Raw genomic sequence first — 14,946 nt, 5'->3', positions numbered from 1 at the left:
ACCTTCTGGTGAGCAAGATGTATGAGACAGGCGAAATACCCACAGACTTCAAGAAGAATATAATAATTCCAATCCCAAAGACAGCAGGTGTTGACAGATGAGAAAATTATCGAACTATCAGTTAAACAAGTCACAGCTGCAAAATACTAACGCGAATTCTTTACAAACGAATGGAAAAACTGGTAGAGGCCGACCTCGGGGAAGAGCAGTTTAGATTCCGTAGAAATGTTGGAACACGTGAGGCAATACTGACCTTACGACTTATCTTAGAAAATAGATTAAGGAAAGGCAAACCTACGTTTCTAGCATTTGTAGACTTAGAGAAAGCTTTTGACAATGTTGACTGGAATACTCTCTTTCAAATTCTGAAGGTGGCGGGGGCAAAATACACGGAGCGAAAGGATATTTACAATTTGTACAGAAACCAGATGGCAGTTATAAGAGTTGAGGGACATGAAAAGGAAGCAGTGGTTGGGAAAGGAGTAAGACAGGGTTGTAGCCTCTCCCCGATGTTTTTCAATCTGTATGTTGAGTAAGCAGTAAAGGAAACAAAAGAAAAATTCTGAGTAGGTATTAAAATCCATGGAGAAGAAATAAAAACTTTGAGGTTCGCCGATGACATTGTAATTCTTGTCTTGTCTTGTCTTGTCTTGAAAGGATGGTATATCATGAACATCAACAAAAGCAAAACGACGATAATGGAATGTACTCGAATTAAGTCGGGTGATGCTAAGGGAATTAGATCAGAAATGAGACACTTAAAGTAATAAAGGAGTTTTACCATTTGGGGAGCAAAATAACTGATGATGGTCGAAGTAGAGAGGATATAAAATGTAGACTGGCAATGGCAAGGAAAGCGCTTCTGAAGAAGAGAAATTTGTTAACATCGAGTATCGATTTAAGTGTCAGGAAGTCGTTTCTGAAAGTATTTATATGGAGTGCAGCCATGTATGGAAGGGAAACACGGACGATAAACAGTTTGGACAAGAAAAGAATAGAAGCTTCTGAAATGTGGTGCTGCAGAAGAAAGCTGAAGATTAGATGGGTAGATCACATAACTAGTGAGGAGGTATTGAATAGGATTGGGGAGAAGAGGAGTTTGTGGCACAACTTGTTAGAAGAAGGAATCGGTTGGTATGATACTTTCTGAGACATCTAGGGATCACCAATCTCATACTGGAGGGCAGCGTGGAGAGTAAAAATCGTAGAGGGAGACCAAGAGATGAATACACTGAGCAGATTCAGAAGGATGTAGGATACAGTAGGTACTGGGAGATGAAGGAGCTTGCATAGGATAGAATAGCATCGAGAACAGCATCAAACCAGTCTCAGGACTGAAGGCCACAACAACAACAAGAACAAGAACAAGAACAACAAGTGCAAGTCAGACAAACTGTGCGTTAAACCATCAGTTCCATAAAACTTGAGTTTTTCTAACACTGTAACATAATCTAAGCGACAAATACCCTGTATAAGTCATAAGAAACAGCAACTGGCCATGTTTTATTATTTAAGGACTTCAATATTTGGTGTGTGAACGTATACATAGCATTCTCGTTGAGTAACACTCCTCGAATCCAAACTGTGATGTGCTACGTAAGTGGCTTCGACTGAAATGTGGGACTACTCTCGAATGTATTACTTTTTTGAATGTTTGGAGAAAGACGATCGTAACGAAACTGGACGATAATTATTTGAATTTCGTTGTCACCTTTCTTATTGACGGGCTTAACAGTTGCATGTGGTAGCTTGTTTGCAAAAATCCACTGTGCCAGAGATTGCTTTGCAGATGTTACTAAGGACACTACTTGTAAGTTAGAATAACTTTTAAGAATTCTGTCTGAAATTCCGTCAATACCATACGAGCACTTGTTTCTTAGAGTTTTTATGGCTCTATTAAGTTGAGTGAAGTGTTTATAATTGAGGGGAAAGATGACAGTAACAAAACTGGGTGATACTTATTGGAATTTTCCGTATCACATTTCTTATTGACGGGCTTAACAGTTGCATATGGTAACTTGTTTGGAATACAAATAACTGAGTACGGAAGATGAAAGTGCTACTCTGAGATGATGAGGTTGGCGCATGAGCCGACTTCGCATCGGGCCGCTTTTAAAAAAAAGAAAAAAAATTTCGGAAAACTGGTGACAAATAAATGGAAAGAAAATAAGGTTTAATTCTGAGCTTACTGTGGGTATGTTGACTCGCTACATAAACAACGAAGTGGACTCCTTGTCAAGGTCTAAAATCTAGGAAATTGACAGCGGAGGATGACATAAATTTCATACAGGCCAGACATGGGGTAAGTTTAACACCAGATTTAAAGAACATGTTATTTTCAAAGAGAACAATAATTCTATAATGGCAACACGTTTGGAAGAGACCGTCCACACTATTTCAAAGGCCATCAGAGCCCTACAAATACGACGCACAAGCAAGAGAAAAAAGACTAATAAACGCGCTCGAGGAAATGGAAGGGAAAAAAGCAATATTATTAGACTAGGGATTGGAACCTCACAAATTTGCGTACTGTGTCTAAACCATATCGCAACCCTGCTCGTTTCCTAATAATACTTACGGACAGTAATTTGCACACAAGTGCCTGGCATCTATTGCCCACGTGATCACTTGGCGTAATCGCTAGCCCGTGCGATGACAACTTATTATGTTATGGAGTCTGACAGAAGTTGTTTTATCTGTCCAAGATAATCTCTCTCGAGCAGCTGCTTCATTGCTCTGACGCAAACTGGCTGTCGTTAATTCCCTGCTTCCTGTTCTCCAGACAACCAACCTGTCTATCTTATCAAGATGGCATAAATTCCTCTGGGAACCTATGACAGCTACAGACAGCTGCCTGTTTGTCCACCGAGCAAAGTCACCGTGGCCGGGACAGATCGCTGAGTCTTGCGCAAGGTAAGGCTGTTCGTAATAAACGTTATCTTACACCGAAGAGCCAAAAAAACGGGTACACCTGCCAAATATCGTGTAGGGCCCCCACGAGCAAGCAGATATGCTGCAACACGACTCGGATGGACTCGACTAATGTCTGAAGTAGTGCTGGAGGGAACTGACACCATGAATTCTGCAGGACTGTTCATAAATCCGTAAGAGCAGCACGTTCCATAGCAAACCAGATATGCTCAATAATGTCCATGTCTGGGGAGTGTGGTGGTCAGTGGAAGTGTTTAAACTCAGAAGAGTGTTCCTGGAGCCACTCTGTAACAACTCTGAACGCACGGAGTGTCGTATTGTCCTGCTGAAATTGCCCAAGTCCGTCGGAATGCACAACGGACATGATTGCATGCAGGTGATCAGACAAGACGCTTACAGCTATGTCACCTGTCAGAGTCGTATCTAGACGTATCAGGGGTCCCACATCACTCCAACTGCACACGCCCCACACCATTACAGAGCCTTCACGAGCTTGAAAAGTCCCATGCTGACACGCAGGGTCCATGGATTCATGATGTTGTCTCCATACCCGTACACGTCCATCCCCTCAAAACAATTCGAAACGAGACTGGTCTGAAGAGTCAACATGTCTCCAGCCGTCAACAGTCCAGATTCGGTGTTGCCGGGACCAGGCGAGGCCTAAGGCTTTGTGCTGCGCTGTTATCAAAGGTTCAGAAGTGAGCTTCCGGCTCTGAAAGCCCACGTGGATGACGTGTCATTGAATGGTTTGCACACTGACACTCGTTGATGCACGTTTTTCTTCAGTCATTGCTGGTCTCTTTCTTGCAGGATTGTGGTGTGCATACTGTAAGACCTTCTGTACACTCACCATCAGATTATTTGACTTGTCGCTCTAGCGAAGCAGGCGAGTGTCAGCAATATGTCTCGTGCTCTTATCGTGGCGTGTCTATCTTCTGCCGTTAGGTCAGACGATAGAAATGCCTCTTGCACGCTTAGAGTAGCAGATTGACGGTGACCAACTTTAAACAGAACTTGATTAATCTTCACACATATTTATTAAAATAATAAAAAGCATAGAAATTACTTAACTTGGTTCTGGATGCTATTTACAATTGACAATCTGAAGTTCCTTTGGTCTTGGTATGTTAATCTTATTCTCACATATCTCTGAAACTTGGCAAAGTGTCTATACATTTATCTTCATGGCTATGTACAGGAATATGATAATCTTACTAGGCGCAGACTGAAACTTGACTATAGACTGGTACAGACAAATGCAGACTAATGCAGACTTACTAATCGGAGGTCTGCACATTCGTTATAATACCTCGAGCATTCAGGTATCACTGCGCGAGTGTGATCAGCGAAGAGAAAAGGTTCTACCTTAGCAGCAGTCTCATTGGCTGCGTTACCTATTAATAGATAGAATGGCGGAAGCAGAATTTGGTCCGTCTCTAAGGCAGCGCCATCTCGTAGTGCAGAGACGGACGAGCGCTGCGCCTGCACTGTTGTGCTTAGCGCGGCGCGCTCTAGTGGGAAAGTTGTGTACGCGTCGACTTCTCGGAACTATGTACACAAGAAGGATCTTTTTCCGGCCGCAGCGATGTCGGAGATTTGATGTTTTACCGTGAAATGGTCATATGAGAAATCTCCTCTTTATCGTTAAGTTGGAGATGTAGTGTCCCACCGCTCTTGTGCCGACTATATCACCACGTTCAAACTCATTTAAATTGTGATAACCTGCCATTGTAGCTACAGTAACCGATATAACAACAGCGTCAGGCACTTGTTGCCTTATACAGGTGTTGCCGACCGCAAGCGACGTGTTTTGCCTCTTTACGTAACTCTGTATTTGAGTACGCATGCCTTTAGCAGTTTCTTTGGCGCTTCAGAGTATATAGTATATTTATGATATAGTTAATTTTTGGCATATTAATTTTTGTTACACAAAGAGTAGAGTGTGAATGTAAGTGCGATTTGTCAGTGTAGGATAACTTCACATTCCACCTACCCCTCGAGTGATACGGTAGCCCTCCAAGTTTGTCCGTGAAGAAGGTTTGCATTAAGAACAGCAGAAGATGGATTTGAAAATGTGGGTGTCCAAAGAAGGCATCGGACCGACCAGAAGCCGGTGGGCCGAAGTAGCGTAGAATGGCCCGAAGAATGCTGCATAATTTCCCAGAAGATTACAGAATCAACCAGAAAGTTCGAGAATGTACTAGAACGTTCTCAGATGATCCATATCATTTTATGGTGTGGATGCCTTCCGATTTGTATGTTCCAAAGTACTCCAGACGTTTGAAAAATATTCCCGAAGTGCTCTTCAACGTCTTCTCGAGTGTTTCAGAATGTTCTGTAATCTTTCAGATAGTTGGAGAGTTTTCTTTAACTATTATCTATTTATGAATATTTTCAAATCTTCTCAAATGTCTTGGAATGTTCTACGTAACGGAGTACTTATTACAGATTAGGGTTTCGTTGAATACTTACGTATATGAAGAGCATTTAACAATATCTTTAACCCTTCAAGAACGTTTGAAAGCCTTAAATACTTTTTTAATGTACATTTTTTACAGTGTTCTAGAATCCTCAAGAGTGATACAGAACGTCCTCAGAATATAACTGAAAATAGAAACGAAGCGAATTGACTCTTTTCGAGCTAGTTTTAAATGTTGTTGTTGTTGTGATCTTCAGTCCTGCGACTGGTTTGATGCAGCTCTCCATGCTACTCTATCCTGTGCAAGCGCCGTCATCTCCCAGTACCTACTGCAACCTACATCCTTCAGAATCTGCTTAGTGTATTCACCTCTTGGTCTCCCTGTACGATTTTTACCCTCCACTCTGCCCTCCAATACTAAACTGGTGATCCCTTGATGCCTCATAACATCTGCTACCAACCTATCCCTCCTTCTAGTCAAGTTGTGCCACAAATATCTCTTCTCCCCAATCCTATTCAATACCTCCTCATTTGTTATGTGATCGACCCATTTAATCTTCAGCATTCTTCTGTAGCACCACATTTCAAAAGCCTCTATTCTCTTCTTATCCAAACTATTTATCATCCATGTTTCACTTCCACACATGGGTACACTCCATACAAATAATTTCAGAAACGACTTCCTGACACTTAAATCTATACTCCACGTTAAAAAATTTCTCTTCTTCAGAAACGCTTTCTTTGACATTGCCAGTCTACATTTTATATCCTCTCTACTCCGACCATAATCAGTTATTTCGCTCCCCAAATATGTAAATTTCTGTACTACTTTAAGTGTCTCATTTCCTAATCTAATTCCCTCAGCATCACCCGACTTAATTCGACTACATTCCATTATCCTCGTTATGCTTTTTTTGATGTTCATCTTACATTCTCCTTTCAAGACACTATCCATTCCGTTCAACTGCTCTTCCAAGTCCTTTGCTGTTCTGACAGAATTACAATGTCATCGGCGAACCTCAAAGTTTTTATGTCTTCTCCTTGGATTTTAATACCTACACCAAATTTTTCTTTTGTTTCCTTCACTGCCTGCTAGATACACAGATTGAATAACATCAGGGAGAGACTACAACCGTGTCTCACACCCTTCCCAACCACTGCTTCCCTTTCATGTCCCTCAACTCTTATAACTGCCATCTGGTTTCTGTACAAATTGTAAACAGCCTTTCGCTCGCTGTATTTTACCTCTGCTACCTTGAGAATTTGAAAGAGAGTATTCCAGTCAACATTGTCAAAAGCTTTCTCTAAGTCTACAAATGCTAGAAACGTAGGTTTGCCTTTCCTTAAGCTATTTTCTAAGATAAGTCATAAGGTCAGTATTGCCTCACGTGTTCCAACGTTTCTACGGATTTTAAACTGCTCTTCCCCGTGGTCGGCCTCTACCAGTTTTTCCATTCGTCTGTAAAGAATTCGCGTTAGTATTTTGCAGCTGTGACTTATTTAACTGATAGTTCGGTAATTTTCACATCTGTCAACACCTGCTTTCTTTGGGATTAGAATTATTGTATTCTTCTTGAAGTCTGAGGGTACTAGTTTTAAATAAATGAAGAAAATAAGTATTCATATGAAAGCCTCCAGGGTAGCCGAGGGCGCTAACGCGCTGCTTCCTGGACTCAGGCAGGTGCGCCGGCTCCGGATCTAATCCGCCCGGCGGGTCAACGACGAGGGCCGATGTGCCAGCCAGCCTGGATGTGGTTTATAGGCGGTTTTCCACATCCCGCTAGGTGAATACTGGGCTGGTCCCCATGTTCCGCCTCAGTTACAAGGCTCACAGACATCTAAACCCTTTCACACTATTCCATGGATTACACTCACGGCAGGCAGTTGTGGTACACCAATTCCGCCCTGGGGGGTATGGGGTGCTGGCGGCAGGGTGGGCATCCGACCCACTCCTTAACCATCAACCAGCCAAATCCGATTAACGATGGTTGACCCTGCGTAACTGTGGGACAAGTCTCAAGCGATAGATAGAATAAGAATTCGTATGAGATTTACAGAAATGTTACTGATGACTCCTATTAGGAAAACGATTTATTATAATAATAGTTCAATGGCCTGTCTAGGTACTGTTAATTAGCAAACACTTTGCAGTTGGTTTGCCCTTAATCTACTCAACTAACCACGTCGTGCAAAGGGGACCTATAGTTTGACGTGGAATTCGAACCACGTGTCTTCCTTGGCCAATCTTCGCATCACGGAGAGCTGCAGGTTATGTTAAAGGCAGACCGAAAAATTTCCGTAGACCGACTGGTTTTCCATCTCATGCTCTCTCTTTTTCCAGGCACACACTATACCATTAGGCCACCAGTACCAAAAATATTTTATTAGAAATGGATACGATGTTTTTAGAGAAAAATGGAGTAGGTAAGTGGTCAGTTTGTCTGAGTTCCGCGCGCATGGCCTGGTTTCAGTTCCTTGCCAGGGGCTTTCCCTTGGCCGGAGTGAGGAGAAACGAATGCAAGGCCTGTAAAATGATGTGTAGACACCACGCCCCTCGATACAGCATCATGTGCAGAGGATGACGCGCCGGTCGGTCGACACCGCGTGTTTCTCTGTGACGCACCCCGATCCACAGTTTTGTAAATGCCCGCTATTAAAATGTACCAATGTTCGGTAATGCGGTACGATATAGAGATTATTCGAACTTTGAAGCTTGAAATCAGTATTTTGTTCAGTACCATCTTCCTGACTTCGACAGAGATCTAGATGGATGAATCGAAGGGCATCGCTGAGAACAAAGCAGAAGGCGCAGTAAACGTCAGTGCATAAAATTATCAGGCCCTACATTTCCTACCTAGGCAGGGAACGGTCTACAACGCAGAAGCCATTCGACTTATGCAATGAGTGAAATATTACTGACCTTCAACAAGAAGCTGTATTGTGGTATCAAACGATTCCGTAAGTGTAGTAAACAGCCTCAGGAAACCAAAATGGAACAAAAATATGTCGCCTGTAATTATAGCCAACTACAAGGGGTTCCAAAAGACAGTGACAAACTTCAGACACAGGTTTCTTATAATTAAATAAGTTTAAAATGTCTACAATAATTTTATCTTGAAACTCTTACATTTGTCCTAGTAAAACATGTTGTGACGTATAGTGCATAAGAATCAAAGCAAACACTAATGATATTTGTCACCGAAACTAGTTTTGAGGGAATAAATAAATAAAAGAAGTGTTTGTTCATCAAGGCTGACCCACAATCCCATATTGTTGTCAAAATGTCTAGTACATGGGCCTAAAATATATTCCTTAAGAAGTACTGAGGAATAGTATATTTACTATAGTAAGAAACAGATTTCTTCTGCTGCAATGTCTTTGCTTTCTGTATTTTGGGAGGAGGAAGTATTGACGAAAACAAGGAAAGAAACGCCTAGTAGACATGGGATCTCAAAAGGCCTACTTTCACAACTATTCAGCTTGTTCACTTTGGCTAGTGTGAAACACATTCTCTTCTAACGAACACGTGCTTACAGCACTTTAGGTATCTTCAGCTTTAGAGCTATTGTTTAATAGAAATTTTTTTCTTGTTTTGGCCCATACTATTTTTGAAGAATGTCGATGTGAAGAAACAACACACCAGTTGGAGTAATTTTTTTTTTTCGCGCAACTGGTGTGCTGGTTCATCACACGAGAAATCTTGTTATTCCATTCACACCGTCAGCCCCCCAGTACAAACGCTTCTTTTCCTGCCACCTATAGTTGCTTCACACATCCACACAGAAAGACTGGACGTGATGGATGCTCAATAAGTAGGAAGGATCTTTCGCAAAGTGAAAGAAAAATTTTGTTCTACTCAGTTTCAAAGGAACAGCTTCGAATAATTTCCTGAAAATTGTGAAAAAAGTATAGCGCTCGATATCGACGTTTTAATATCGATAATTAGATTCACAAGCGGGAGAGCATAGCCGATACACACATCGACTTTTTCGGGAAAGTGATCGGTATAGTGATGTGTCGATATTTTATCAGTAACCCTATTCGGAACACACTTTGTTGGACCTGATGGGATACCAGTTCGATTTTACACAGAGTACGCGGAGGAACTGCCCCCGTTCGTGCAGCGGTGTACCGTAGGTCTCTAGAAGAGCGAAGCGTTCCAAAGGATTGGAAAAGGGCACAGGTCATCCCCGTTTTCAAGAAGGGACGCCGAACAGATGTGCAGAACTGTAGACCTATATCTCTAACGTCGATCAGTTGTAGAATTTTGGAACACGTATTATGTTCGAGTATAATGACTTATCGGGAGTCTAGAAATCTACTCTGTAGGAATCAGCATGGGTTTCGAAAACGACGATCGTGTGAAACCCAGCTAGCGCTATTCGTCCACGAGACTCAGAGGGCCATAGACACGGGTTCACAGGTAAATGCCGTGTTTCTTGACTTCCGCAAGGCATTCGATACAGTTCTCCACAGTCGTTTAATGGACAAAGTAAGAGCATATGAACTATCAGACCAATTGTGTGATTGGATTGAAGAGTTCCTAGAAAACAGAACGCAGCATGTCATTTTCAATGGAGAGAAGTCTTCCGAAGTAAGAGTGATTTCAGGTGTGCCGCAAAGGTGTGTCATAGGACCGTTGCTATTCACAGTATATGTGGATGACATCGTAAGTTCACTGAGGCTTTTTGCAGATGATGCTGTGGTGTATCGAGAGGTGGTAACAATGGAAAATTGTACTGAAATGCAGGAGGATATGCAGCGAATTGACGCATGGTGCAGGGAATGGCAATTGAATTTCGGTGTAGACAAGTGTAATGTGCTGCGAATACAAGAAAGATAGATCCCTTATCATTTAGCTACAAAATAGCAGGTCAGCAACTGGAAGCAGTTAATTCCATAAATTATCTGGGAGTACGCATTAGGAGTGATTTAAAATGGAATGATCATATAAAGTTGATCGTCGGTAAAGCAGATGCCACACTGAGATTCATTGGAAGAATCCTAAGGAAATGCAATCCGACAACAAAGGAAGTAGGTTACAGTACGCTTGTTCGCCCACTGCTTGAATACTGCTCAGCAGTGTGGGATCCGTACCAGACAGGGTTGATAGAAGAGATAGAGAAGATGCAATGGAGAGCAGCGCTCTTCATTACAGGATCATTTAGTAATCGCGAAAGCGTTACGGAGATGATAGATGAACTCCAGTGGAAGACTCTGCAGGAGAGACGCTCAGTAGCTCGGCATTGGCATTTGTTAAAGTTTCGAGAACATACCTTCACTGACGAGTCAAGCAGTATATTTCTCGCTCCAACGTGTATTTCGCGAAGACACCATGAGGATAAAATCAGAGAGATTAGAACCCACACAGAAGCATACCGACAATCCTTCTTTCCACGAACAATACGAGATTGGAATAGAAGGGAGAACCGATAGAGGTACTCAGGGTACCCTCCGCCACACACCGTCAGGTGGCTTGCGGAGTATGGATGTAGATGTAGATGTGGATGTAGATTCGGCACATACTTGTCCAATGCGTGATTTACAATGTGTTTAAAATTTGCCGATAATTCTTCCACGTCCATCGTACCGGAAGTGTCAGCTTCTTCGGCTCTTCAGTGTATGTACAGCACTTGTGCGAGTGGAGGTGAGGTAATTCGGTGATGTGTTTGGGGTACTCTTCCCTTGCTCCGAGCTAGCATCTCCTACCTATGCATCGTGCTCACGAAGCTCTGTCTCAGAACATGGCCATTTTTTTTTTGAAACTTCCTGGCAGGTAAAAAGGTGTGCCCGACCGAGACTCGAACTCGTGACCTTTGCCTTTCACTGGCAAGTGCTATACCATCTGAGCTACCGAAGCACGGTCCTCACAGGTTTACTTCTGCCAGTATCTCGTCTCCTACCTTCCGAACTTCCTACCTTCCTTGAGTCGTGCTTCGGTAGCTCAGATGGATGCCGGCACGGTAGCTCAGCGTGTTCTGTCAGAATTTTAGCTCCCTCTGTAATAAAAAACCGAGTTAATCGATCAACAACGAACTTAAACGCATGTCTTAAGACGTCCGCGCCGACCAGATGCAACGAACAAAATCGAACAAAATGTGATTAAAAAAAATATGGTAGAGCACTTGCCCGCGAAAGGCAAAGGTCCCTAATTCGAGCCTCTGTCGGGCACACAGTTTTAATCAGCCAGGCAGTTTCATATCAGCGCACACTCCGGCGCAGAGTGAAAATTTCATTCTGGCAATTTACAGAAATTCGCATTTAAAGACTTTATTTCAATTTTTGACAATATTGCTGTACCTCTAGTGACTGATACTGTCCATATCCGTAATCCTAATTCTCTTCCTCGTTTTCCTGGAGTAATCTCTCCCACTGCCTCGTTGTCCTAGCCACGCTTTGCATTTTTTTTTCTTCTGCTGTTTGAGCTTTGGCAAGCCGCCCTTCATCGATATTTCTGAATATCTTGAGTGTGAATGCACCTGGACAGAAGCCTAGTGTCTGCACTCATTTAATCCTACCTACATTTCTCTCTCTCTCTCTCTCTCTCTCTCTCTCTCTCTCTCTCTATTGTCAGAGGGCCACTGGCCGCTTGCTGATGAACTGTCGGCTATCGGATAGCGATCTGTTCTTATCTTCGCAGGCGTCATTTCTCCGCGCGACCATCTGACGCAGGCGTCGGCAGCCGTGATAGCGGCACGATAGCCGGGAGCTCATCTGTCTGGAGACTGCGGCGCGCAAACCGCTCACGGCGTGCTTGGCTGGCGGGGACCACGTAAAGTGCTAAGCCACACCGTAAAATTCACCGCCGGGGTCATTCAAAGAAGTCCGCGGGACGTGTAGGTGTTCGTCGTGGAAGACCTTTGAAGCTGACGTCAGCAGTAGTGCAGTAGCCCGAAGAAGAGAGACAGTTGTCGGAGAGAGCTTCAGCCTGCCCTACTGCAGAAAACCAGAGCTGCTACGTTTGGTGTTGATTCTGTTTAGCGACAGCGTCGAAGAAGACTTTTAAAGCTTAGATCTGTACGGTACTGTTCAGGTCTTCGTCGTGGAAGGTCCTTGAAGCTGACGTCAGCAGCAGTGCAGTAGCCGCGTAGCGCTGTCAAAGCCCGAAGAAGAGAGACTTGTCCGAGAGAGCTTCAGCCTGCTCTACTGCAGAAAACCAGAGCTGCTACGTTTGGTGTTGATTCTGTTTACCGACAGCGTCGAAGAAGACTTTTAAAGCTCAGATCTGTACGGTACTGTTCAGGTCTTCGTCGTGGAAGGTCCTTGAAGCTGACGTCAGCAGCAGTGCAGTAGCCGCGTAGCGCTGTCAAATCCCGAAGAAGAGAGACTTGTCCGAAAGAGCTTCAGCCTGCTCTACTGCAGAAAACCAGAGCTGCTACGTTTGGTGTTGATTCTGTTTACCGACAGCGTCGAAGAAGACTTTTGAAGCTTAGATCTGTACGATACTGCTCTGGTTGAACTGCGCTAGCCATCAGTATGCGCGTTAGTTCGGTGACAACCTTGCGGCTGTGGAATAGGAGAACGAGTCTCCTCAAGGCAGTAGACCCACGGGCAGCTCTCAACAAGGGTCGCAAGTGCTCACACCCACTTCTGGAACTGGAAATCAGTGTTTCATATTTTTCCACCAGCAGTGACTGCTTTTAACACAGGAGCCGCATTAGATCACTTCCAGAGGTGCTGGGATAATTTTTCATCAAGTCTACTGCAAGGACAAAGTAGGCCGCACTGAAAGGTATAAATGAGGCAGGCTGTTTTTTCTTACCTGTTAAAGTGATTGAGTGTGACTGATAAGCGACTCGAGAAGAGAGAGCGCAACCATATCGGTCAACGTGAAGAGGTCAAATTCGGTGTACTGGAGACACTGCCACACAAGTGTTGGGCTAATTTGTCACCAGCAGCACCGTAAGGTCCTGTGGCAAGGGCTGTGGACTTTATAATTTTTTGGACGTGGCGTTTGACAGGTAGGTGGACCGGTGCTGGACTGGACGAGTGAATAGGAGAAGCGGTGTCTGGTGAAAGTTGGAGCAGCACGGTCGCCGGAAGCTGACCATGGTGGAGAAGGCGGGGTCGTGCGAGCGGTGGTTGCTGGTCGTGATGGTAGGGGCGCTGCTCTCCGCGAGGTCGTGCAACCTGCTGCCCGACAATCTCAACCTCGATGACGATCCGTCGGATGATGGGTGAGTCTTACCGTCACTCCATACTTCTTCACATTCTCCTTCTACTTGTCTTTCTTCTTCTTAGTCCTTCTTCGGCAGAAGACTGGCATATTTAACTCAAAAACGCAGTTCATTTAGTTCTGTACCAGGTGTACCCGCAAGAAATGAGCGTTAAGATACAAATGTGTCGATAGGGAACGTTTGTTGTGAACGAGCCTTAATTTTTTTTTTTAAATTTAGTATACATCAAGTCATGGAAGAAACAACATCATATGCTTTCATCGTGTTAACAACGTCGGATTTTGTACCAGAAAGTGATGATTTGCTGAAAGCATTACTTTTTTGTTTTCATTTGAAAAAATGTGCTGCAGAGTCACACCGAATGATTGTCGAGACATATGGCGACCATGTTCTATCAGAAGCAACAAGCAAAAATACTGCAGTTTATGGCGGGTCATGACCCATCAAACGTTGGCCGGCGTGAGGTGGAGGTTACACCATTAAATTAAGTAACGGTTTAGACTTTGTACACATATACTGTTTGTGTTTTCCCTTTTATTCATTTATAAGTGTACAGCCATGGTGTTCTTTTAATCATCGACAAAGGTCTTCTTAGGCACTTGTGGGTTTTATTGTCCTGAAGAAGTTGTGGTTATCTACGCCGAAACCTAGGTTAACACTAGGTGCTTCTTACGCAGTCGAGGCGGGTTTCTAGATTTTTTTTAAGTACATTAACTAACGATTGCTGACGCGCTGTGATGTTGAAGGTTCTTAAGCGGAAAAAGCTAGTCAAGAGACAATGGCGTGACTCGTCTTAGAATCTTTCCTCTATTGTGAAGGACCAGTACTTAATAGGAGTAAATTGGTTCTCTGTTTCGGAAAAAAAAAAATTATAAAGTTTTATTTCCCTTTTCAACTTTTCAAGCTTCTATTTTCATATTTGACGATTGTGACTACTCTCCATTCGCGCTTACCTTTTGACTAGTGCGGTTTACGCTGTCTAAGGCAATATTTTTTTACAGATTATTTAAGTCAACAGTTACTTAGCAGCGACTGGACAGAATAGTGGTCACAACTTAATGTAATAGATACATTAAAGTTAAAATTTTCTGTGTTATTAGGCCGAACACTCTAGCAGTGGCGGACACCAAAAGATCATGAGGAAGATCCCAGCAGAGCGGTCGAAATGTCGAACATTTAAGAAGACCCATAACTCGGCCTAATAATCCAAAAGGTTTTAACTACTGTAACAACCGCCACGAAAGCCTGCAGACATACATGAATAGATACGTTATAGTTAACTTACAGTATTTCCTAAGATGGGCCACTAGCGCGAAACGTGTCAGTTTTAAATACCTACATCATACGCTTACTTTCTACACTCCTGGAAATGGAAAGAAGAACACATTGACACCGGTGTGTCAGACCCACCATACTTGC

At 43.3% G+C, this 14,946-nt stretch overlaps 1 protein-coding gene across 3 annotated transcripts in view; it reads left to right on the top strand.

Moving 5' to 3' along the window:
* The window catches only part of LOC126293467 (uncharacterized), a 203,385-nt gene that overhangs the window by 135,737 nt on the left and 52,702 nt on the right, over positions 1-14,946 (top strand). For 2 of the 3 annotated variants that reach the window (XM_049986710.1, XM_049986709.1), the window contains exon 2: positions 11,991-13,527. In XM_049986710.1, the coding sequence (XP_049842667.1) occupies positions 13,400-13,527 (128 nt within the window). In that variant the 5' untranslated portion in view covers positions 11,991-13,399. Of the gene's footprint in view, positions 1-2,892; positions 2,914-11,990; positions 13,528-14,946 lie in introns of those variants that run through there. The other variant, XM_049986711.1, reaches the window with a different exon arrangement.

This window comes from Schistocerca gregaria, chromosome 10 (genome assembly GCF_023897955.1).
Source record: "Schistocerca gregaria isolate iqSchGreg1 chromosome 10, iqSchGreg1.2, whole genome shotgun sequence".
NCBI lineage: Eukaryota > Metazoa > Arthropoda > Insecta > Orthoptera > Acrididae > Schistocerca > Schistocerca gregaria.
The sequence above is the reverse complement of the archived record's forward strand: the minus strand, read 5'-3'. Positions and strand labels throughout refer to the sequence as shown.